Source organism: Trichogramma pretiosum, unplaced genomic scaffold (assembly GCF_000599845.2).
Source record: "Trichogramma pretiosum strain Unisexual culture from Peru unplaced genomic scaffold, Tpre_2.0 scaffold5, whole genome shotgun sequence".
Taxonomy (NCBI): Eukaryota; Metazoa; Arthropoda; class Insecta; order Hymenoptera; family Trichogrammatidae; genus Trichogramma; species Trichogramma pretiosum.
In genome coordinates this window covers 1,843,724-1,867,963 of record NW_019641672.1, presented here as the reverse complement: position 1 = coordinate 1,867,963, position 24,240 = coordinate 1,843,724, and the positions used below count along the sequence as shown (strand labels likewise).

The 24,240-nt window shown below is 38.1% G+C and overlaps 4 protein-coding genes across 4 annotated transcripts; 3 read left to right on the top strand and 1 right to left on the bottom strand.

Annotated features, from left to right (window-relative positions):
- Positions 1–70: 70 nt before the first annotated feature.
- On the top strand, positions 71–2,572 carry LOC106650393 (glycerol-3-phosphate phosphatase-like). The gene is made up of 5 exons (XM_014368365.2): positions 71–259; positions 906–1,016; positions 1,097–1,345; positions 1,436–1,687; positions 1,761–2,572. Exons 1-5 carry the CDS (start codon positions 202–204, stop codon positions 2,084–2,086), a joined length of 996 nt encoding a protein of 331 aa, XP_014223851.1. The 5' UTR covers positions 71–201; the 3' UTR covers positions 2,087–2,572.
- A 1,323-nt stretch (positions 2,573–3,895) lies between these two features.
- On the top strand, positions 3,896–9,748 carry LOC106650518 (transcriptional regulator ATRX-like). The gene is made up of 14 exons (XM_014368558.2): positions 3,896–4,186; positions 4,328–5,366; positions 5,433–5,686; positions 5,757–6,006; positions 6,136–6,471; positions 6,544–6,715; positions 6,793–7,208; positions 7,280–7,551; positions 7,623–7,920; positions 7,998–8,158; positions 8,241–8,355; positions 8,424–8,762; positions 8,827–9,127; positions 9,193–9,748. The coding sequence occupies exons 2-14, from the start codon at positions 4,354–4,356 to the stop codon at positions 9,367–9,369; spliced, it is 4,104 nt and encodes a 1,367-aa protein (XP_014224044.1). The 5' UTR covers positions 3,896–4,186; positions 4,328–4,353; the 3' UTR covers positions 9,370–9,748.
- Positions 9,749–9,800: 52 nt separating this feature from the next.
- LOC106650519 (iduronate 2-sulfatase) lies at positions 9,801–13,831 on the bottom strand. Its single transcript, XM_014368559.2, has 7 exons — positions 11,917–13,831; positions 11,528–11,851; positions 11,116–11,284; positions 10,884–11,033; positions 10,677–10,814; positions 10,257–10,573; positions 9,801–10,153 (listed from the first exon to the last, which is right to left on the bottom strand). Exons 1-7 carry the CDS (start codon positions 12,307–12,309, stop codon positions 9,833–9,835), a joined length of 1,812 nt encoding a protein of 603 aa, XP_014224045.1. The 5' UTR covers positions 12,310–13,831; the 3' UTR covers positions 9,801–9,832.
- LOC106650517 (breast carcinoma-amplified sequence 3 homolog) lies at positions 13,830–23,541 on the top strand. Its single transcript, XM_014368557.2, has 8 exons — positions 13,830–14,100; positions 15,819–16,044; positions 16,121–16,719; positions 16,804–17,202; positions 17,279–18,199; positions 18,266–18,405; positions 18,482–18,664; positions 20,160–23,541. The coding sequence occupies exons 2-8, from the start codon at positions 15,895–15,897 to the stop codon at positions 22,157–22,159; spliced, it is 4,392 nt and encodes a 1,463-aa protein (XP_014224043.1). The 5' UTR covers positions 13,830–14,100; positions 15,819–15,894; the 3' UTR covers positions 22,160–23,541.
- Positions 23,542–24,240: the final 699 nt, after the last annotated feature.

Here is a 24,240-nt window from a genome sequence, read left to right as displayed (position 1 = left end):
TACTATTGTTATTATTGCTGTGTATGTTTTGCCCACGAGTAGCCCCCACTACGCTCAACTTACGCTTTGCAGTCGTTATCACTTGCAATATATATGGGCATAGCTTACATATAGTGGCCTAACTGTAACGTAGTCATTCATTCATTCAAATAAAATTTTCCATGTTTACAATTAAATTGCTCGGTCAACATCTTTTGGCTTATGAAAAAATTTTGTGCTTCTCTGCTCTCTCCAACCAAAATCTTAAATAATAATAAAGGTTAAATTGAAATGTTCTTGTAACTTTGATTATTAAAATAGTGTTTGATTGTTAGAATGTCGTAACCTTGTTGATTAAAATCGATTCGATCTTTCGGTATAAGATTGCACGACTTGACAACTACTAATATATTGTTCTCAACGAAGACATGTATGGTCCTTAATGAACCTATTGCCAACTTTTTTTTATTTAAAAAATTAAACCATTTGAATACTCAGAGAGTTCATAGGGTGTAGACAAATTTACTTCTGCAGAGGATTTGCAATAATGTGTCTAAAATGTTGTGTTGATTGTAGTCATTTTTCGTTCTCTTGACCTGTAAAAACAAGTATACCAAAAAAAATTAATTAAAGTAAACTTGCAAAACAATTCCCTGGAGAAAAGTTGCAGAAACACATTTGTTTAAACTCTATGAACCTTCTCCAATAATTCAAATCAAGGGTTGATTAGAAACAAAACCTAGACATTGTTGGTGCATTGGCAAGTTGCAGCTAGTAGTGTCTGCTCTTAATTGTTTTGGTGAAAAATATCCTATTTTTGACATAGTTCCAAGATTATCTTGAAATAATTTTAACGACAAATAAATGTTTAATTCTTTTCTTTAAATTCACTGTAATTTAATAATTAATTCATCATTTACTTTTAGCTTTGATTAAAAAATCTTCAAAAATGGCAGCTGTCAATTTTCAAACTCTTAGCACCGAAGAAAAGAATAAGTTCTTTGACTCATTCGATACAGTATTAACTGACTGTGATGGTAAATATTTAAAAATTACATTAATCAATTAACCGTTACATTTTTTATTTTATAATTTTTATTTTATTTTTTTTTTTCAGGTGTATTATGGATGGAAATGAATCCACTTCATCATTCTGCAGAAGTGATGAATCATTTTCAAGATATGGGAAAAAGGGTTTTTTTTGTAACCAACAATAGTACTAAAACAAGAGAAGAATTTGCTGATAAATGTAGAATTTTGAATTTTAGAATATCAAAAGATAATTTACTATGTACATCAAATTTAGCTGCGCAATATTTAAAAAATTTAAATTTCAAGAAAACAGTTTATGTAATAGGAAAATCTGGTTAGTGAAATCTTAAAAAGTCTACACATTTCAGTGATATAATTACAAATTAAAATTTACATTGGATAATGAATTTTTTTTAACTTATAGGTATAACCAAAGAACTTGATGAAGTAGGTATAAAGCATATTGGTACTGGTCCTGACAATGTTACAAGTCCTACTAGAAACTTCAAATTTGATAAAGATCCAGATGTTGGAGCAGTTATAGTTGGATATGATGAATTTTTCAGTTATCCAAAAATGGTAAAAGCAGCTTCATACCTTGCTGATCCTAATGTGCTCTTTTTGGGAACTAACACAGATGAACGGTTTCCTGCTAGTGATAATTTAGTTATACCTGGTAACATACTTTTATAATAAATAAGCATATATATTTTATATTAAGCATAAATTAATAACTTGTTTTTATATAGGTACTGGAAGTTTAGTGCGTTGCATTGAAACATGTGCCGAAAGAAAAGCTACAGTACTAGGAAAGCCTGAACCATACATTGGAAATTTGATAAAGAATCGTTTCAATATAAATCCATCTCGTACGTTAATGATTGGTGATCGTGCAAATACTGACATTTTACTAGGTCGGCGTAATGGTTTCCAGACTCTACTTGTGTTATCTGGTGTTACTAGTATGGATGATCTTGAAAAATGGAAGTGTTCAAAGATTGAAGAAGATCAAGAACTTCTCCCAGACTATTATACAAACACCCTTGGTGATTTACTACCACACTTAAAAAAATAGAAAATAGTGATTTGTTAAAAAAAAAAAAAAATTTACTCTATTAACTTCATCTAACACTAGTGAATTTCTTGTTTTATTTTGAAAATACTATGTATTGTGTTAAAAGTCTAATAGCACAATGAAAAAAAATACACAACAGTTCTTCCAATTTTATTTGAAGTGATTGCAAGTTAAAATTATATATTTTGACTTTAAAATATATACAGGAAACTGACTGTGTCACTTTTATATAACTTCAGTTATTGAGAAAATGAATAGTACTTTGATGAAAAATTATAAATTTGTAATTTTAATCTATACATTTGTTAATTATTGATTATTCTGTTGAGAAAAACTATTGTTATTGAATAATTTTCCAAACATATTTTTTGTATTTTTTAAGGGGTTAATTAAGCATCAGCAGTTGAAGCTGATAAAGAAACTAAATCTTTACAAATGTTTATAGTTACCTTTATGCATAAATAAAATTCCTATTTTGTTGTTGAAGCAATCGTTTTCAATTATTTTTGAGATCATTTGTACAAAATATAATTTTGTTTATCCAGTGACAATTTAAAATATTAATTTATATTTTATGCAAAATTAACGAAGTTATATGTAAGTAACTATGTAATTTATTTGTTTAGGACGAGCCAAAATGCAGAAACTTTTGTTACAAGACCTGTCACAAATTATTGGAAAAAAGTTTTTATGATATTGATAGATGAGTAAATCTTTAATAATGATGAGGTAAAACAATCAATGCATTTCAGATTGTTTTAAGGCTTGCCAATATTTTTTTTTTTTTTTTTTTGTCATTAAAAACTAATGAATAAACGTTTTATTTATGGTAAAAAAAATTTCTATTGATTACCTGAAAAAATGTATAAACGTCTCTTAGGTTGTATAGAGAATGATCTTTTATGACTCCTGAAGTATTAAAATAAGTGAATAAATTGTTAGTTAGATCGTGAAGAAAAGTGCAAGTACCTCGATGAAAATCGAATTTGATTATTAATTTTTTGGATTTTCTTATAAATTTAAATAAAAAGTAAGATTTTGGACTTTTATATAGAGTTATATAATTGCTCTTACTACTTTCTTTTGGTCTAATTGTAATTAACTTTTATACATTTTTTTAACTCGACGTTGACTGAAATTTTTCAGTCCTATAAAAAAACGAAAAAATTAAATAACTTATGGGTAAATTTTTTAAAAATTTTAGACGCTTATTTATAAGATCTTTTGTACACTTTTACCAGATTTATGCTTTAAACTTAAGTTAAAATTTCAGCTTTAAAAAAATGTTGTCAACATTTAAACAAGGTTTTTAAACTGAAATAAAAGTTTAGACTTTGTATAGTCAATTTCTGTAGGGCGATATTTGAACTTAATTGACTAATTACATTTTGAAAAATGTTCGTTTTAAAAAATGAATTACTACAATTTCTTTATAAAATTGTGCAAGGTGAAGAAAATCATATAAATTGCATGATTAGATATAAAACAAACAAACAGTCGATTTTTACAGATATGTTTATCATCCAGATGCAAGCTTCGGCCTTCACCGTCAGAGATTAAAAACGAGGACGTCCGAGTGACCATTTAAAAATGGTGCATTGAACCTTCGAATATATAAAAAAATGTTACAGTTGAATAAGTTGAAAAAAAATTGCGATAAATTGATAATTCAGAACTTTTCTCGGTTCTTTGAGAACTTGACCATTCTTCATAGATCTCAAAGGTTTCTATCAATTCGAATTGAGACGTAAACGTCAGACCGGTCGTCTCGTTAAATCATGTAGTACACAGTACATGACCGCCTCCACAACTTCGTATTGGATTTGATCAGTTTATTGGTCTTGGATTCAAACAAAATGTTATGCAGCGAAATCTTAGCCTGCAATAAAATAGATTAATTTTCAGTCAAATTCCAATATTAGCTCAAGATCCATCATTTTCTTTGGTAACTTTTTCTTTATACTTCTTTGTGTATACATTTGTTTACATCGAAAATTCTGCTGGACATAACCTGAGAAGAACAATATTTGTTGATAAAAAAAACGTTGATTTATTCATCTTGATCTAAAATCCGAGATGAAACTTAACTAAACGTATCGAGTAAGTATGTCGATTGATGAAGTACTTAATGAAAAGTATATGCAATCTTTTAAGGTCGCGAAAACTCGATTAATTTTGAATGGACTCACGCTTAAAGCACCCGGAAAATGATCATTCTAACTAGAACATTTTTCATTTCAGAAAATAATTTACTCAAATTTCACAAAATGTCTGATCTATCAATAGATTTAATTAGGAAGGAGATTTTAATGCGACATGTTATGAAGTTAACTGGGACCATTAAGGAGATTTCAAATGAAATCCAAAATGATTTAAAAAATATAGAAGCAAACCTGGAAAATAAAATCAGTACAACTGAGAATGCTTCTCAAGTTAATAAAGAAATACTCAAAGTATTGGAAAAAAATGCTATAAAGATTTCAAAAGCCAAATGTTACTATGAAGAAGAATATTCAAATTGGTCCAAGCAAGTCAGTTTTTTTTGTTCCACATCGAGGACTAGTTTAAATAATAATAACTCTCAAAAAACTTGTATAACAATTAGTTCTGATGAGTCTGAAGATGAAACGAAACCACTGGTTTCTGAAAATGTTGATTTAACTAATGAAACTGATTCTACAGATGAAGAAGAAAGCAAAAAGATTACTGATTCAAGCTCTGATAATTTCTTTGAATCAACAATAGAAGATGATAGCACTACAAATAATGTTGAATTCAAAACTACAAAACAAATGATAAATAATATTAATGATTTTGAGCATGATGAAAATGTAGAACCAGAAATGGAACAAGATCAACAAACAACCATCTGCAAAGAGGAAGAACCAGACAATGATTATAACAATGGCTACAAAAAAACACTGAATTTAAAGAATGTAGATGAATTTATTATTCTAGAAAAACAAAATTTGCATGAAAAAAGCACAAATACCATTTTGCACAATAATGAGGAGTCCAATGATGAAGAGGAGGATAATGATAATGATGATGGGGAAGATGATGATGATGATAATGACCATGATCATGATCATGATCATCCTATATCAAAAAGCCCCATTTCTAATATTAGTGTTGAAAATTCTACAAATAATTTTTCTATGAAAGAATGCAAAGTGCAGTTAGAACGAATAATCGTTGGAGCATCTTTTTCTGATTCTTTGAAAGATCATACCTCAGCTGAGAACATCAAAGTTCAGCAAAAAGAAATAGATATTAATAAGTAAATTTTATGCATAAAATTTAATTTATCTACAAACTTCAATAACTAATACTAATATTTTTTTAGATTATGTAATTTGGATTCAATAGAAAATAAAAAAAGAAGAAACTCTCAATCTATGAGTAGACCAAAGAAACCTAAAACAGGAAAAAGAGTGAAAGTTTCATCTGAAATGAATCATTCGGATACTGAAGACGATTCTCGTAGTTCCTATTCCTCTCATAATTCTGATTCTTCTGATGACCAAGTGGTTCATAATATTGATGAAAATGAAAGGAATTGTAGTGATGATGATTGCAAAAACCGTTTATTAGAATCAGGTAGCTATAAGCATCAAGTCAAAGTATTTAAATTGTCACATTTTGTACTATTTTTTTTGTTAATTTTCAGATGAAAGTTCAGATGATACGCATGTTACAAGTTCAAGTTCTGATTCTGATTCTGATTTTGATAATGAAACAAAACAAAAATTGAAAAAAAGGAAAAAAATCGCACACAATGGTAGTGGATCTGATTCATCAGATAATTCTTTAATAATCAAAAATATAAAAAAACGTAAAATAGAAACAGACGAGTTATTAGCCTTCAAAATCACCGAAGACGTTCCTTCTAGTATTAAAAATAAAAAATTTAATATTGAGTATGTACTACTTATACTAGTTATATTATAATTACCATAATGTTTTCTTATTTTTTGATGAACGACTTGACTAACGATTTAAAATATTTTTACAAGTATCAAACATAATAATCCTAAATATTTTTTCAGCTCAGATACAGAAAATGTAAGAGCTATAAAAAAGTTGAATCAAAACACCAGCAAGGAAACCAGTTTTTCCAAGTCATCAAAAATTTCTACTTCAAATGACACTACAATTGATAATAGGACCTTAAAGGATAGCTCATCAAGTATCACTTCATCAGATGATGATGAATCTAGTAGTGATGAATCTAGTAGTAGTTCATCAGACAGTGATTCAAATAGTTCATCAGATAGTGATGAATCCAATAATGATGATTCTCTCTTAGAGCTTCAAAAATCGACCGTAGTCAGTTCAAATGGCTGTTTACCAAATGACGAATCTATAGCAAATGAAGTTTTAACGTAAAAATAATTTTTCTAATGGTATTTAAGAGTATCAAAGAATTTTATTTAATGATTACATTCTGTTTTTAGTGACACTCAGTTAATAAACGATTTACCAAAGAATAATAATAAATGGAAAAAAAATTATGGACGTAAAAATATTCGATCTTTAATGGATGATTCCGAAATTGATGAACAATCAAGATTAGCGGAAAAAGCTGAAGATGAAAGATTAGAGCGATTAAAAAACCGGAAAAAAAGTGTAAAGCCATTGCCTAGTAAAAATTAAAACTTTCTTTTAATGTTTTCTTAATTTTCATATAAATCTATTGATTTTAGCTTAAAAATTTAATTAACTCAGATAATAATGAAAATGAGTTGGATTATCGGGAAGAAAATTTGATCTTGGATTATGACTTGGAAAAAAGAAAACCACTTTTGAGAGTTGATAAGGGCATAGCCAAACACCTCAAATATTACCAAAAGAAAGGAGTAATTTTTATGTGGGATTCATGTTTTGAATCTATCGAATTGACAAAATTTTCTCCTGGTAGTGGATGCATTTTAGCACACTGTATGGGTCTTGGAAAAACATTTCAAGTGGTTACTTTAGTATATACTCTTCTTACTAATAAAGTAACGGAAATGAAACGAGTTTTAATTTTATGTCCGTTAGCAACTGTGCTAAACTGGGTGGCTGAATTTGATATGTGGCAAAAAAAAGCTGAAAGTCAAAGCAGGATTAAAATTTTCCAGTAACTACTTCACACCTTATTGAGTTCTTACAAATTTTAGTTGAAATAAAACTTGATAAAAAATTTTTCAGAGCTGGAGAATCTTCTCAAAGAAAAAAAGTTCTTCATAAATGGCATACTGAAGGGGGAGTGCTTATTATGAGCTACCAGAAATTTTTTTCTTCGTCAAAAATCAAAAATAACCAGTTGTATTTACTTGATCCTGGTGCAGATTTAGTTGTGTGTGATGAAGGCCATATTTTAAAAGAGAAAAAATCTCAAATCAGTAATTTGGTCAAGAGAGTTAATACAAAGCGTCGTATTGTTTTAACTGGAACGCCTCTTCAAAACAATTTAGATGAATGTAAGTTATTAAGCCAAGTACAACTGCTTCAAAGTTTATTATTTATTTAAGTAAGCTACAAATTATTTCAGATCATTGCATTTTTGATTTTGTGAAACCTTATTTACTGGGTACAGAAAAAGAATACAAAAATTTATTTGTTAATCCGATTAAAAATGGGCAGTACAATAATTCGACTGATGCAGATGTAAGAATGATGAAAATTCGAACTGATGTCCTAGATAGGAAATTAATTGGATGCATTCAACGATACAACTACGATGAGACCATTAAGAATATTTTGCCAAAAAAAATTGAATATGTGATTTATTTAAAATTAAGTAAAATTCAAATCAATCTTCATAAAGCTTACGAGAAATTCATTGAAAGGTAATTTTAATTTGAATGTAATATTATTTTTTAATTTTGATTGCATTCATTGTGTAAAAACCAAATATTTTATACAGCACAAAGCCTAAATTCGCAGAAATACGTACCAATATCAACCGGTTATTATCACATCCTAAAGTTTTGCATTTAAAAGCTAAGCAGAAGCAATCAGAACAGGGTACCAAAAGTTCTACAAGATTAAAAGATAACAAAACGAATCAATGTGATGGAGAATCAAGTAATAATCACGTCTTTCAATTAAATTTTGTAAACGCAATATAATTTGGTATTGTAAAATAATTCAAGTTATGTATTTTTAGAAGATTGGTGGCACAACTTCATCACAGAAGAAGATGTATCAAATGTTTTTACATCGACTAAAATGGTTACTTTTTTTTCGATTCTTGAAGAATGTGAAAAAGTCGGAGATAAAGTGTGAGTCAAAATAAATATTTACGAATTTTCGTAATATTATGCTCAATAACTATTACTTTCTTTTACAGGCTTGTTTTTTCCACATGTTTATCGACTCATCGAGTAATTGAATATTTTTTATCAGTTTTTGACAAAAACAGAAGCAAACATGATTGTCCATTTAAATTTAAAGGCCGCTGGTTAAAAAATAGTGATTATTTTTTGATCGATGGTAAAGTTAAGGAAATAGAACGCCAAAAATTCATGGCCAAATTTAATGATCCCAAAAATTTACAAGGTCGACTTATGATAGTATCTACTCAGGTGGCTTGTTTAGGAGTTAATCTCATTGGTGCCAACAGAGTTATTATATTCGAACCTCATTATAACCCATCTGCTGACTTACAAAGTATTTTTCGGATTTTCAGGTAAATAGTACAATGCAAGAATTAAATGTAGTTTTTGAACTTTCAACAATTATTTTTATTTTAGATATGGTCAAAAAAAAGTTAGTTATATTTATCGATTTGTCGGCGTTGGTACATTAGAAGAGACCGTATACAATCGGCAAGTGACAAAATTATCTTTATCTAATCGGGTGCTGGATAAAAAAGAAACCAAAAGACATTTCAACGAAGAAGAATTAGATATTTCAGTAAATGTACCACTTCGATTGCCATCTGACAGTCCTGAATTTCCACCACCAGAAGATAATGTACTGAGGTCAATTTTGGAAAGATTAAAAGATTCCATTTATTGTTACACCGAACATGACTCATTATTACAACATCAAGTAAGATTTACATTAGTTATCATAGATTAATAAACTTAAAATTAATGAAAAATGTTGTATATTAGGAAAACGAAAGATTACCCGATGAAGTATACGACGAAGCTTGGGACTTACATAAAAAAGAGCGAAAAAATTCTCGAAAATACAAGAATTTGAAGAAGAAAAATGAAATTAAAAGTAACGTTAAAGATACGAAAACGTTGACTCCTGAAGCATCCTCATCGAAAGTTAGTTCTTCGTAAATTTTCAAATGGTTTCAAGTAGATCTAGAAATGATTATCGTAAAAAAACTGTTCCTTTGAGAGTCTTTTAATAACTTCTAATAGCTTTGAATAATCTATGTAGCAATGAATAGTCACTTTGTATAAAAGTCTTTGAAGAATACTAAGTCAGGTAAAATATTTTTAAAATGGTCCTAAAATTACTAAAACCACAATGATTTATGATGATTTAGTATCTGTGCCTTATTTAAAGCTTTACGAAACAGTATTCTACCGAACGTTGTTAAGAAAATTTTTGTACTTAATTAGAGTGATAAGTATGTTATGTAAATGTATTGAATTTATTATTCATAGTTGTACAATTTTTTTTTTACAATAAATGTACTATAACGGAGTAAAATATTCAGCGAGAAATGAATTTGTTATAAAGATTTTGGCGTCGCCCGCATTATCAGTGCGTCGAAAAAAAAAATTATGATGGCCTCTATCGCAGAGCATCGATCAAGATACTTTTTAGCTCGGTCTTCAAGTCGTTATGACTATTACTGTAAGCAAGATTGACATTTTCTTCTTGATCTTGGCGATGATCGTAAAGCTCTTCAGCGTGAATTTCCTGCCAGTTGGGTCGCTTATGAGCGCGAGAAAAGCTCGGCCAGACGGTGTAACGATAACGCTCGACGCGCAGCGAGTAACCCATGATCTTTATATCGCGTAACTTTGGCTCGTCGCTGCTTGGATAGCATTTGGGCGTTAGACCGGGCCTCGGGTACTGACTTATCGCAGGCTTGCTCCACTCGACCGTCGTCTGTGCAAAGTCATTCGATCGATCATTAATCATCGGTCGCTCAGCTGATCATGATATGTTTAGGTAAAAAAAAAATTTTAATTCATATTATATAAAGTGGCACCTTATTTTTAAATGCATCTTGGACGAGCTTCAACAATGAGCTACCCTCCACACAGAGGTCGGGCAGTTTGACGTCCTGCTGGCGTCTCGGGCACTTTTGCACGGGTGCTCCAGCAATTTCGGCCAGGGTCGGAAACACGTCGAGCAATTCCACCGGGCTCTCGATGGATTTGGCTTCCTGGCAATCCATCCAAGTAGAGCTGGCGTTGATGGACGCTCGAAAAGTGAGGTCGGGAATGGACATGATGAGCGGTACGCGCAGAGCTACCTCGAAATTACTGTACTTGGCCCACAGGGAATGTTCGCCGAGTGACCATCCTGAGTTCGCATCGAAATAACGATCGATTATTATCTTTAGCTCGGCTATTAAAGATTGCCTATCAATCGGAAGAAGGAGAGAATTGTGAGATAATTCGCTCACCGTGATCGGAGGTCAGGACAACCACTGTGTCGTTGGTCAAACTCAGCGCGTCGATTTCGTCGAGCAGCTCACCGATCAGATCGTCGACGTAGGAGACGGCAGCGTAGTACGACTGTATAATCTTCGAGCCAAAGGTTTCTGTAAATTTCCGTTAAATTAAAATAAAGCAAAAGTAAGAGCGAGAGAGAGAGGAGGGATTTTACCTACTCGGTATTTTCTGCCAGGGACACTTGAGATTGAGCTTGGCCACGTCGCTACGACGCCGAAGATCCGTCCAAGGATTGTAAGCTACGCTGCTGACATTGGCTGGCCAGTCGTAATTGTCGGGCAGGGCGAACTTGCGCAACGGGTGCAACTCTGAAACAACAACATCGCCATGAGGTAAAAACATGTATCTTTGCATTAGCTGCGATAAAGAAGCCGAGCCGTAGCGACTTACTCAAATAACGTTTCGGATACTTGAGCGGTATGTGAGGTTTTTGGAATCCCACAGCTAGGAAGAAGGGACGTTGGGCGTGGTCGCTGCGTAAAAATCGCCTCGACGCTCGAAGAGTCTCGAGATCAGGTAAGGTCGAGTTTGGCATGGCCGATACCCTCACCGGACATAACTGTGTGCAACACGTGACAAAATCCTTAAAATCACGATTCTTCTCGTTTCTAACTATGTTATTGGCCGCAAATTAAGAAAGCTAAAAGCAATTGAGTCGTCAAACGGAAAGGCCGATGTCGGCAGTAGAGAAGAGAGATATGCCGACGACGACGAAGCGTTAGTGTGGAAAATAAGGGCATTAGTAGCGGCATAGCAAGCGGCTCGAGTTGGGCAAGGTTCGGTCATCGGTCGATCGGATTACTAAATTGCTGGCGAGCACGGTGGTGGCGCCGGCGCTGCTCTGCTCGTCCGGGCAGACGGGCGCGTCCTTGTACTCGTCGGTGACGGGATGAAAGGGCCGCTCCGTCCAGGAGTAGGGGCTGTCGTCGTTCCAATTGGAGCTGGCGCCCGGATGGAAGACCTTGCCGAGCGAGGCGGTCCGGTAGCCCTGCTGCTTGAGGTGCTGCGGCAGAGTCGTGAAGTTGCCGGCGACGCAGCGCCAGTAGCTGTTGAAGTCGTAGAGGCCGAGGCTGTCCGGCCGTCGACTGGTCAGCATGGAGTTGCGGCTGGGCGCGCACAGCGATTGCTGCATAACGACACGAATTTTAAACATGCGTTAATATGCGAGCCTATGATCGGCAGCTTACGTACCTGAGCGTAAGCTCGATGGAAAATGACGCTGCGTCGAGCCAGCCGGTCCATGTTGGGCGTGTGCGCCCGAGCGTCGTCGTAGCAGCCGAGCGCCGGTCTCAAGTCGTCGACGATTATGAAGACAAAGTTTTTCCTTTTCTGCTGCTGCTGCTGCTGCTGATGCATTTCCGTTTTAGCGTAGACGCTTCCTGTTGCGCCGCTGGCGTCGTTGGGATCGTTGGCGTCGTTGCTCGGGCCGCCACCGCCACCGCCACCGTCGTCACCGACATGATGTGCATGTGCTGCATGATCCGCACTCTTGTTGTTGCTGGCGCTGCTGCTGCTGCTGCTGCTGTTGCATGACGAAGTGTGAAGCGTCCAAAGCATGAGCCACGTTAGCCACAGCATCGACATGCCGACTGCCGAAGAAAAATTGCGGATCGGGCGCGACTGGCCTTGCTGCGCTACAACTCTTGGTTCGGAAGTCCAGCTTCCACTGCGCCACAGGCACTTTTTCAATGAATCCGATTCAATGCCATTCCAGCGAGCTGCCGCGACTGCATATACTTAGCCGACGACTCCTCGTTAATTTGCGCCTCTCAGCTGATAGGCTACTGACCCACTTGTATACGCAGCATATACGCGTATATCCGATACTGCTGAATATTAATCTCGTGCGAGCCGACCCAACTCTCGGTCGAATGATCGCCTCTTCGAATGGCATTGCGGCGTCGCGCAGCATCGAGCCTCGACATCATCCGCGTCTTCCGTTATTCGACCAACTCCCTTACCGATCTTGTACAATTGCATTATAGACTCGACTGTGAGATTGCGTTCAAAAGAAAAGACAGCGGAAAATAACTGAAGCAATAGTTGTGAAGGTTCCAATTTGAAAAAGCTTGAGCTATATTGAAAAAGCTCACATTACAGCCCTCGATGACTCAGCTCGATAAAATAGGTAAAATAAAAGAAATGACTGTAAAAGTCGATGCAATGACTAAGAGCTAAACATCCTATACTCGAGGATGTAAGTAAACAGAAAAAAGCTCGATACGAGCCATTGATTTTCGAGCTTTCCTAAGATCATAGAGCTAGCTACGCACGAGCAACTGAGCTTTATCGAACGAAAAGCTGCGCAGAGAGGGCCGAGCGCTGACGAAACGGGTGCCAGATCGAGGGAGCTACTCGATGCAAACGTGAAAAATGTGGAAAGTCATCAGCTAGGCTCGATGGTAATTTCTCCATCTCGCTGGCATAAAGAGTGCAGCGAGATTGCCGCGTGAAAATGGCACCTCAGTCTCGCACAAAGTGAGCTTAATATCTGTTTGCCAGAATGACAATGTTTCAACAGCATGGGATAGTTTACAACGTATACCGTTCATCAACGTTTGTTACGATGCATAATTATTCAGTGCCGATCATCGACGGCATCGGCTATCCTTCTCCATCCGACAGTCCGAGCAGCTCCTGAAATCTTCGTTTCTAGAGCGTACATCGCTGACGCTATATAGGTATCGACAACCCTAGCTCCGCAGTCTGCAATACTCGCATGCATCGAGCAGTTAATTTTTTCAAACCGCAGCGCCTGCGCCCGCGGCAATTCGGATTACCTACGGAGCTTTTGTACGACGAGTGCAATGACGACACCGTTGACTGCAGCAGCAGCAGCGAGCCCGAGCTAAGCCGAGCCACCGCGAGCAAGTGGCCAAGTCGCGCAGTGGCTGCTGGCGACTGGCTCAGTGCTGCAGAGTGTCGAGTCTGTGCGCAGCAGCAGGCAAAGTCAGCCAGCAGCAGCACATACATACCTATATCTATCACCTTCGTATACTCGGTTGCGAATAGCTCAGGCAAAGTCTCGCGTGTTGGTGTGTGAGAGTGTGTGCGTGCGTGTGCGTATGTATGTGTGTGAGAGTGTATGTGCAGCTAGTAAGAGAGCGAGAGAGAGAGAGAGAGAGTGAAACAGCTAGTCCGCGCGCATGTGTGAGTGTGTATACGCCACATACACACAAACTTAGCAGCAGTCACTGAGCACTCAGCGCGAGAGCTAACAACGTATGTATATAAGCACAGCATAGATTCGCGCGTCCTTTGTTGAGTAAGCTTGCGAAAAAGGACGCACAAGATGACGATTCAACGGTTCGATTGACAATGAAGTGAAGCAGCGACGATTCTTGCATCTCGGCGAGGATCGCTACCAAGCATCGGGTGAGTCTTTTGGCCTTTGAAGCTTTGTGACGTTGTTGTTGTTGTTGTTGCCGTCGTCGTCGTCGTCGTCGTCCCAAAGTTTCCTTTGTTGCCACTCCGCGCTGCATCGCTCCGTCTTTCTTCTTACGCAGTTAAATACAATCGCGTCGTTTTCAGCCAATAAACGATGCACATTTATACCTTTGCAAGTGCAATTAAACTTACTTTATGCGCATATTACACATGTATCGATGCACGATCATAATATGCATATTTATAAAGAAATAAGTATATATCTATATCTGGCATATAGGTATCGGTCGGACTATACGTTGACGTATAAAGTGCGTAGCGTATAATAGTACCTCTGCGCGTTCGCTCATCGTCTATTCGTCTTTTTTATTGCGTGTATATAATATGTCGTGAGAGAAACATCCGAGTTGTTTACATACGTACAGCAACATGCAATAGGCCACAGTTCTGAAATCATTACTTCTCGGGCAGACGCCAGAATTTTTACTCTCTTTATAAATCCCCCCAAAGTAACACTCGAGCTCCGAAATTTGCCTTCGTAATAGCGTCTCTAGCTCTCTCTTTCTCCCTCGTATTTGTTTTTTAAATCTCATCAAACTGTCTCAAATATATACAATCATTATATATATTTTTTTTATATTTATATGCGCGCGCCCATCGTCCGTAAGATCTTTCCAACGTCTCCGAGTCGTACAAGTGCAACTCATTGTTTTTGCCTTTGGTATCATAATATGCGCACTGCTACGTTCGAACACCACAGTGATCGTGAGTTGGCAGCTGCGTAAGTGTATGTGTGCGCGTGTGTGTGTGTATATGCGTGCAATATACATAGATGCAGTCAGCACTTGCTGCCACTGCTCCTCTTTCTTTACCTCGAATCTATTATTATGATTCTACGCGTATGTGTGTGCGATAGTTTACATGCATACGTCATGGTGTAGGTGAGAAGAGATGTGGCCAGTACTTTCTGCTCGCACTGACAGTCATTCGCATTGGCTGCGAGCTTTTTTTCCTTTTAAATCACAGATAAGGCGCAATTTTTCGAGTCCGTACAGACATAGCTTTGTTTACCTTATATGCGTTTTGACAACTGAGTTGTTGTGTGTGCGCGTGTATGTGTGCGTGCATGTGTGTGTGCGCGCGCGTGCGTGTCAGTCTCAGTCCGCAGTCGAGTTGACTCAATCCACAATATCCTCGGCAGAGTAGTCGGAACTCGGATAAAATATATGTAGCTGTGTGCTTATGTGTGTATGTGTGTATGCTCATCGTGGAAGGGGTAGCATTAAACAGCTGTGTACTCATATATATAGCGCGTACACGAACGTGTGTGGAGTACGTGTGCATGTACTCCTACACATACAACACGGCTCGCGCTCTGGCCAGTTTATACTTCATAGTTGCTGCTCGCTGGCGCGCGCGCGTGCATTATATACGTTTTCATGCATATAAATATATATACAGACACGTCAATCCGCCGTCGACTCGTCGACCGTCGTGTGCATCGCTCATGCATATACTGTAACGTACGCGCTGTGTCACAGCTATAAAAACTGTTTAGCGACCTTGACAGATGAACTGATTTTGTGCGACGCTCGCTTTTTCTCTTCTCTTCTATCTTTTCCCGCTTTCCAACTTTTTTGTCCGTCAATTATATTTTTTATTAAGCTTATTCGATGAATAATAATTTTGTTTACCATAATTCGTAGATTGATGAGAAAAAAGAAAGGAGTCTAAGATTTCGGGCGAAGCAGCAGCAGCAGCAACAACAACAACAGCCGCAAAATGTCAGCAGATTCGCCGAGGAGACCCGGAGGTGGTGGAGTGGTCACGGCTCAACATCACAAAAGTGGTCAGGTCGTGTCGCCTCAGCCAGTTAGCGATAGGTCCATCATCGACAGCATGGCTGGGATAATCAACGACATCGTACCACAGGTAAAAACTCGCGTATTTTTCTCCTTCACCTCTGTCCGCGAGCGTCGACAATATACAATTGCATTTGCACTCACAGGCCTACGCCGGAAGCGCGCCCAGCAGCGAAAATCGCGAGAGCATAACGTGGGCGAGATTCGAGTACGCCGACATCAGCAATCCGGCCTTTTACCCGGACTACAACGAGGGCTCGAGCATACCACCTCTGCTGCTCGTGCTGGGCTACACGACCGGCGTGCAGGTATGGCTGATCGCTGCGTCGGGCGACGCTACCGAGGTACTCTCCTGGCGCCAGGGACAGGTCCGTACTCTGCGCCTGCTGCCGTCTCCGCTGACTCAGACTCGACGCTCGAGCTCGAGCAAGGGCGAGCCCGACGATCCCTACAAGCTGCGAAGACCTTTGGTGGCCATCTGCGACTCGGCCGGCCCGGGGGCGCAATTTTGCAACGTCAGCTTCTTGTCGCTCAAGACAGGCGAACAAGTCAAGAGCATCAAGTTCAAGAGCGCCGTTTGCGACGTGTTGGCCAACAAGCGCTCGATCGTCGTTACCTTTCCCGAAAGAATCGCCGTTTTCGACGCCAAAACCCTCGACGATGTGCTCTCCATTACTACTTGCTATCCCAGTCCTGGACCGAACCCCAACCCCGTGGCTCTTGGTACCAGATGGTTGGCATACAGGTTCGAAACGAAACTTTTCACTTCCTCTTTGAGAATAGCTTCTTTTCCATCATTTTCTTCAACTCTCTTCAACTTTTATTTTAGCGAAAAAAAGTTGATACCAAGCAAACGCAGTAGTGGCGGCAGCGAGGGCGAAGGAGTCTCCAGCTACACGGCTACGGTACTCTACGCCGCCAAATCTCTCGGTAAAGGCCTGCGCGGTCTGGGAGAGACCGTGGCTTCGAGTCTGACAGGCAATTCCGTCACACCTATGGCCCAGCTGAACAACTCCCATCTGGCGGATAACTCGACTCAGCCGGGTGTAGTCACCATCATCGATCTTCAATCTGCCAAAGACGAGAGAGAATCCGACAGCGCCGAGTCAGGAACCATCATAGCCCATTTCACCGCACACAGCGACGCCATAGTCGCCATGACTTTCGATCAAACTGGTGCTCTGCTCATGACCGCCGACAAACGCGGCCACGACTTTCACGTATTCAGGTAGGCTCGCTCGCAACTAGATTCGACAATCGCAACCAGTCGACGCTGAATTTATCGTTGAATCTTTCATCCGCAGGGTACAGCCGCATCCGGGTGGACCGAGCTTGGCTGCGGTTCACCACCTGTACGTGCTCCATCGAGGCGATACAACGGCCAAAGTCCAAGACATGATCTTCTCGTCGGACGCGCGCTGGGCAGCGGTATCGACGGTGCGTGGCACCACCCACGTTTTTCCCGTGGCTTCCTACGGTGGGCCGGTGGGAGTGCGCACTCATTCGTCGTCGCACGTTGTCAATCGCCAGTCGCGCTTTCACAAGAGCGCTGGCCTCAGCGACGACGGGGCCCGCTCCCACTCGCCGGTTTCTCACGCCGAAATACCTTTGTCAATCTATCCATACACGAATCCGCGCTTACCGCCCTATCCACATCCCACCATCATACATCCCTTGGCACAAATCAGACAGCCTTCGAGCTTGAATCACAACAGTGCCCAAACGACCCCGAGGTTGCAGCAAAGACAGCGTCTGCACTCGGACGACAGCGCGACGCTCCCGTTGAAGATATGTGCTTGCTTCGCACCACCGAGAGCATGGTTATACGCACAACGCGATTCAGCTAATAAACTCACCAAGCGAGCCGTCGACTCTCTCTTTATCATGGCTTGTCATGGAAACATGATTCAGTACGATTTGGAGCCCAGACCAGCGTCCGGGGTACCGAAGGAAAAAGTCTGTGACGAAACACCGATTGAGCTGGATGTCGAGGCCAAGGGCCAATGGCCGCTGATGCGCACCATGAGCTCGTCTGACATTTTACCACCGCTTCCATCAACGAGCTTGTTGATGAAAGCCTCGACAAAAATTCAAAACGATCATCAGCTTAATAATAATGAAAGCCGCTGGCTCAGTCAGGTCGAGATATTTACACATGCTGGACCTCATCGGCGATTGTGGATGGGTCCGCAATTTGTTTTCAAAACTTACAATACTCCAAGCGGGTAAGTTGCACTTGACTAACTTTACTTTAGAATCAATTTTAAACGATTTTTTTTTTGTCTCGATAGGGTGGCCACTAATCTGGTCGAAGCAGAAACGGTGGAAGTCGGAGTCGCTAGTGGATCGCGTCCCGCAAGATCGAATCCAGTCAATATGCCTCATTCTGGTAACAGACCCCTAGTGCCCGTAGTTATTGACGGTTCTGGAAGTAAGAAATATCTTTTATCTTTAAGAAATTTTTTCAACTGAAAAAAATGTTAAATTCGTTTTAATGCTCGCTTTAGGTAGCTACGAGCAGTCACCTCGATTTGTCGAAGCTTACAGTGATGCACTGGACCACGAGACGCCAAGTACTTTCAACAGTAGTGGAGCTGGTGACGATGTCGGTGCTGGTGGTGAAAATCAACTTAGAGAAGACTTGGCTGAAGCAATGCTTGAAACTTCGTCAATGCCGCATCAATCGACAGGTATGTGTTGAAAACGTCATTTTGAAATGGTGTACTACCTAATAATCCTACATCATCATAAATTGGTTTTTATTGTGTGAAATTATAAATACCTAAAGAAACTTGTCAAAATTGTTTAAACCAAGACCCTTATAAGCATGCTGCTGTGATATATATATTTTTTTCCATAACTATGTTTCAATGAGCTTTTCTTTATACAGTCTTATTTCTTCATTTTTAATGTATGAACGATGTCTGTATGCTGTTGCTCATTTAAAAACAATCTTCATTCAAACCCCACTTTTTGTTAAAAATTTTGTAATATATTTTGTTATCATTTAAAAATACTGTAAAATATCTATAAATATTTGATATGAAACGTGAAACCGCTCTATGTATGATTTTATTTTATTTTTTTCACTGGCAAAAACACGATTAATACAATACCTTGTGAATCATATGTACTCTTCCCAATTTGATCTTGCAAAGTGTGCTTCTGCTGCAATAGTGATAATCTAGCATTTAAGGTGTGCAAAATTACACACAGAATCAGCCGAAGGCAGGTATCTATGTTGCACCTTACTCTTTACAGTTCTTGAACGTTTCTTTTTTTATTGAATTACGGCATATCATTTTTTTACTGGATTTATTTAATTTCCACAGTATTGGCATTATTCAACTAACAGAAATTTGCTTAATGGTATGCACAGTAACAAATTTTTTTTTATACCACTTATTATTTTCTCACTACTTTTAGCGGTAACAATGCGCAACGGGTAGTTTCAAGTAATTTTTTTTCTCGAAAGGTCGCAAGAAAATGACATTTAATCAAATAAATTTTCGTAGTAGAATAAAACGGTTAATGAATTTGATAAACTTAATAATATGAATTGTATTTGATTTAATGTATTTATGTAAAAAAGTGATCATTATGCCCAAAAAATGTAATTGCTTTTTGGTTATTAATTTACTGTGTACACCATACGCATATTATTAATTATTAAACAGTACAAAATGATCATATCGTTCAATATAAAATTTAAACTGATGCGAGAATGACTGATGAGTGAATTTTCCAATTACTTATTAAATATTTTTTATTCATCAATTCATTTTTATTAATTTTTTTCGGTTGATTTCTAATCAATTAAGTATAAAAAAAGAGTTAAATTAAAATTAGTATTTACACAGAGCTTTCACTAAACACAGAATACACAAATAGATTGCACTGAAATTGCAACTAGTGAACTCAAAGGTGCTCTTAATTTTCGTATTTGAATATAAGTATTATGTAGATGGATGAGAATGAAAGGAAAAATTATAAAGAAAGGGAGAGAGAAAGAGAGAGAGAGAGTGTGTGTGTGTGTGTGTGTGTGTATGTCTATGTGTTTGTATGAGAGAGAGAGAGAGAGAGAGAGAGAGAGAGAGAGAGAGAGAGAAAAGAAAAAATAGAAAGAGATCAGAGCTTAAATTTTGATACCTGCCTACGGCTTTTTCTGTTGCATATTCTGCGTAGTCCTGCCCATGTGCCGACGCAGCGCAGTAAGAAGCAATCATCAGAATGCGAGCTCGTCAAGTAGCGAACACCGTGTAATTGGTCAGCCGGTGGCCAAGGTTGTCAATCCCCTCGGCACAGTAATAACCCTATCGGTGAACGAAGAGGACGACACGATAATGCAACATCAGCTGCAGCAGCAGCAGCAAGACGTAGACGAAGAGTTGGCGGCTCTGCTGTCGTCGTCGTCGTCGTCGTCCACGATCTCGTCGGCCGTCTGCGCTCAAGAGGGCAAAAATCCCGTGCCGCAAGAGCAGCCAGAGTCGCAGGCTCTGAAGGAGCGGACGAGCATCTGCGCGGAAATGCGTCCAGCCGAGGAGCCGGCCGCCATCGATAGCGTGCCCGACGACCGGATCAAAGAGCTCAAGGAGCGGAGGCAGCTGTGCGCCGAGGCCGCCGTCACGAGCACCTGTTGCGCGGTCGACCTCGACAGGGTGGGAGCGTTCAAGGACGTGCCCAGCAGTCCGATCGTTTGCGCCGAGAGGGGCGCTGTGCCGGACTGCAGCAACGTCATCCAAACGAGCGTCGTCCATGCGTTGCCGAGATCGAAGCCACCGCCGCCGCAGCAGTCGGAAGCGACTCGACAGAGCGTCGCCGATAACTTGGCTTATCGGCTCTTCAACGCTTCGCAGAATAATATGCAGGTGCATACCAGTAACGAGCCGATCGTCCTGAAAGCAGCCGCTTGCGTCTCCTCGGACGACGACATCGAGCACGTCAATAGCGAGGAGTTGCCGGCGGCCATCGCGGAACCAGCGCTACCGGACAGACCGACTGCTGCTCACTCATCGGATGACGATTTGGAGCACATACGTCATAGCGATATTCCAGCCAATCAAAAGTCCAGCAAGGACAAATTCAGTCCAACGCCGGCTCGGACGCCTGAAGCCGACGCCGCGGCTTCGTCGCCGAACGAAGCGAAGACTAAGGAAGCAACGCCCGAGCGTCAAACCCACCGCATGCAACTCAAGCAAAAAAAGCAAAAGCAAAGAAACAAGCGTCCGATATCCAGCGATATGGTTGAAATAATAAATATGGACGCCGTGATCGTTGGTCCGGAAACGAAAGGATTAGTCGAACGTGTACCGACGCCCGAAGTCATTAAAACGTTCGAAGCCGAGCCAATCGTCATTGTTGGCTCGGAACCTCGAGAAGAAGCCGCTGTAGAAATCAAAGAATCAGCCGATATGATCGAAATCATCGATATCGATGCCGAGAATAATAGTTGTAACTTTACTCCTCGCCCGCTTCCGGAATGTCAAATTTTAACATCAACCAGATCGGAGAACTCGTCCAAGAAAAAAAACAAACGTCAGCGCAAACAGAGAGAATGGAGCGAGCCACCGATGCAAATCGAATCGGCTCTTGATACCGTAGTCGTAGAAGCGCCAGAAGAACAAACCGATCTTTCGGATCCGACTGATACTTTCAACTGGGCCTCGTTGACTCGTCGCGATAGTGGTAGTACTGAAGAAATGGGAAAACCCGATGCATGTATCCAGTCTATGCATAACTTCGAAACAAAAAATCCCGAAGCTAATAAAGAAAACATACCAGTCGATAATCAGCTGGAGTCTAACATTATTAATGTTGGAATAGCATCTCAATTGGAAGAAATTGAACATTTAGTAGAAGTTGAAATACCAATCAACCGTAACGAACAAACTGATGGTAAAAATAAACCACTACAAATAGAGCAAGAATCTGTAAAAAACAACTTTATCCCCGACGAGCAAAAAGAACTTACAAAAACCGATGTGTCTCATATTCTATGCGTCAACTCACTTGACGATACTGTTACTGTAGAACCTATGGATTTTAAAGAACCACTAGAAAAAAATTTGTTGAATTATGATTTACCCCTTAAAGAAGAAGAGGCCGTGAAGCCAATAATGTTGACAAACATAACACCGATAGTTGCTAAGAAAGCCAACAGATCGAAGAAAAAGAAGCGCAGATGAGTAGAGGATTGCGTCGATGTACCCGGGGCAGGTCTTGCCCTGTACATACTCTTTATGCAAGTATCTGGAGTTGATTAGTAGCGTGTGTGTCGTATAGAAGAATCAATTTCGGATCAATATAATTCCTCTCTCTATTTTTTGCCCTTGAAATTATTCTTTGTCAAGTAGTTTTTGATAATAAGTATTTAATAGTCATTTTTGGCACACTGTACTTTTCAAATTCCACTAGTAACTTCCGACGCCATGCATCGTCATTGCTTCTACCACTGTAAAAGTACAAGTAATGACAAGTATCTAATTGCCTCATCTTAGTTGTCGTGGTAGCGATGAAACACAGAAATAGTGTTTTGTATCATTTTTCTGTGGGTTGAAGAGGGTACAATCGATGTCGACGAGAGCCTTTTTCTGTAACATTAAGTGTTATGGTTTTTAATGCACGTACTCTCAAATAAATATATATTGTAAAAGAGGGGTAAGGGGGGCATACATCACATACATCACACGCATATTGATTGATGAAAATAGAAAAAATTGAAAATTTATGAGTCAAGCCAATTTTATACCGTTCAAACCATTTAGGTGTTTTAATTAATTCAATGTATTTTAAAAGCGTATAACAGAATGCGTAGGTTGACGAGCTAACAGTATAATGTTTTTTATAATTTTCTCGATCACTCAATAAGGAATTTTAGAAAATTATTTTTATGTATGATATGTGCATTTGCATAACAATTTTTAACTCCAACTTTAAAATATTTAATTATAGATACTTTTTTAAATACATGTTTTTCCCCCATAAAATGTTACAGCTTTATATTTTTTTATAAATTTTTTTGTCCGAAAATTTAAACATTAAACGCCTAATAAATTACTTTGAAAAGTCACTGCTCCATGCACGGAATTCCTTTTCACATAAAAAAATGCATAATTTTCAATATTTTTTGTTACATTGCACATAAATCTATTTAAATTGAGAAATTTAAAAAAATTTTTAATGAATCAAATTTTAAAATCAAAGCGGAAAATTTCTTGAGCATTGTTTGAATAGCTCAAGTTGTTGTTATTTTACTTGTATTCAAGTTGAATTCTGTGAAATTTTCAGAATTAAAATTTCTAATTATTTTATTACAATTTTACTATCGTCTCTGAAATTATTTTTAAATATTATATATTTTTGTCTGTATAACCAATCATATAGTTGTTTCACTATAAATATGTTCATGAATAGGAAGCTACTTCGTACTGTATAAAATTGAGTGATCTATTCGTATTTTCCACATTTCTTTAAATGTCATTGTATTTATGGCTTTTTGGCAATTGAATAATGGAATGTTTTCAAATTTAAAATTTCTAATAAAAATATGAATGAGCAAGGGTTGAAATGCGATTAAAAATGTTATCATCAAGTTGGTCTATACAATCCTTACATAAACATAAAAAAAAACTTTTATGGAAATATTTCATAAAGCCACAGCTATTAAGTATTCGTTTAATATTTATTTGCGTTCAACGCAGGTTTTAAAAATGATATGCACATATTTATTGTAGAGTATTAATAAAATCTTGTTAAAGTTCAAGATGTGCGTATTATGAACTAATGCTGTTTTAACGAAAATTGTATCAATACCTAGGGTATAATTTATTAAAATATTAAATTATTAAATTATTAACTAGCAATATATAAAATATAATTTAAAAAAAAAAAATAATAAAAATCCAGGCAAAGTCTGTATCAAACAAAATTACACGAAATGATTATCTTGAACATTAATCTGTTTTAGTGGAATCAGTAACTCAGAAATCCCAAATACTAAGTATTATGTGGTTCCCTTCATTTTTAAGACTCGCCAGTTCCGGCTTTAATATTAAAATAGCCATGCCAGTTAACTGGTTGAACAAAAGATAGCGCCTTTATTTTCGTGTGAATGATAGTATGTGATAATAAAATAAAATTATTGTACACTACTTAAAAAAATTGTTTTAAAGTCTGTACTGTGTATGGTCTACTCAATATGGGCGTATAAGACAAAGTTGTATAAATTGTAAAATTAAGATATTATATATCTTGATAGCGAAAGTGC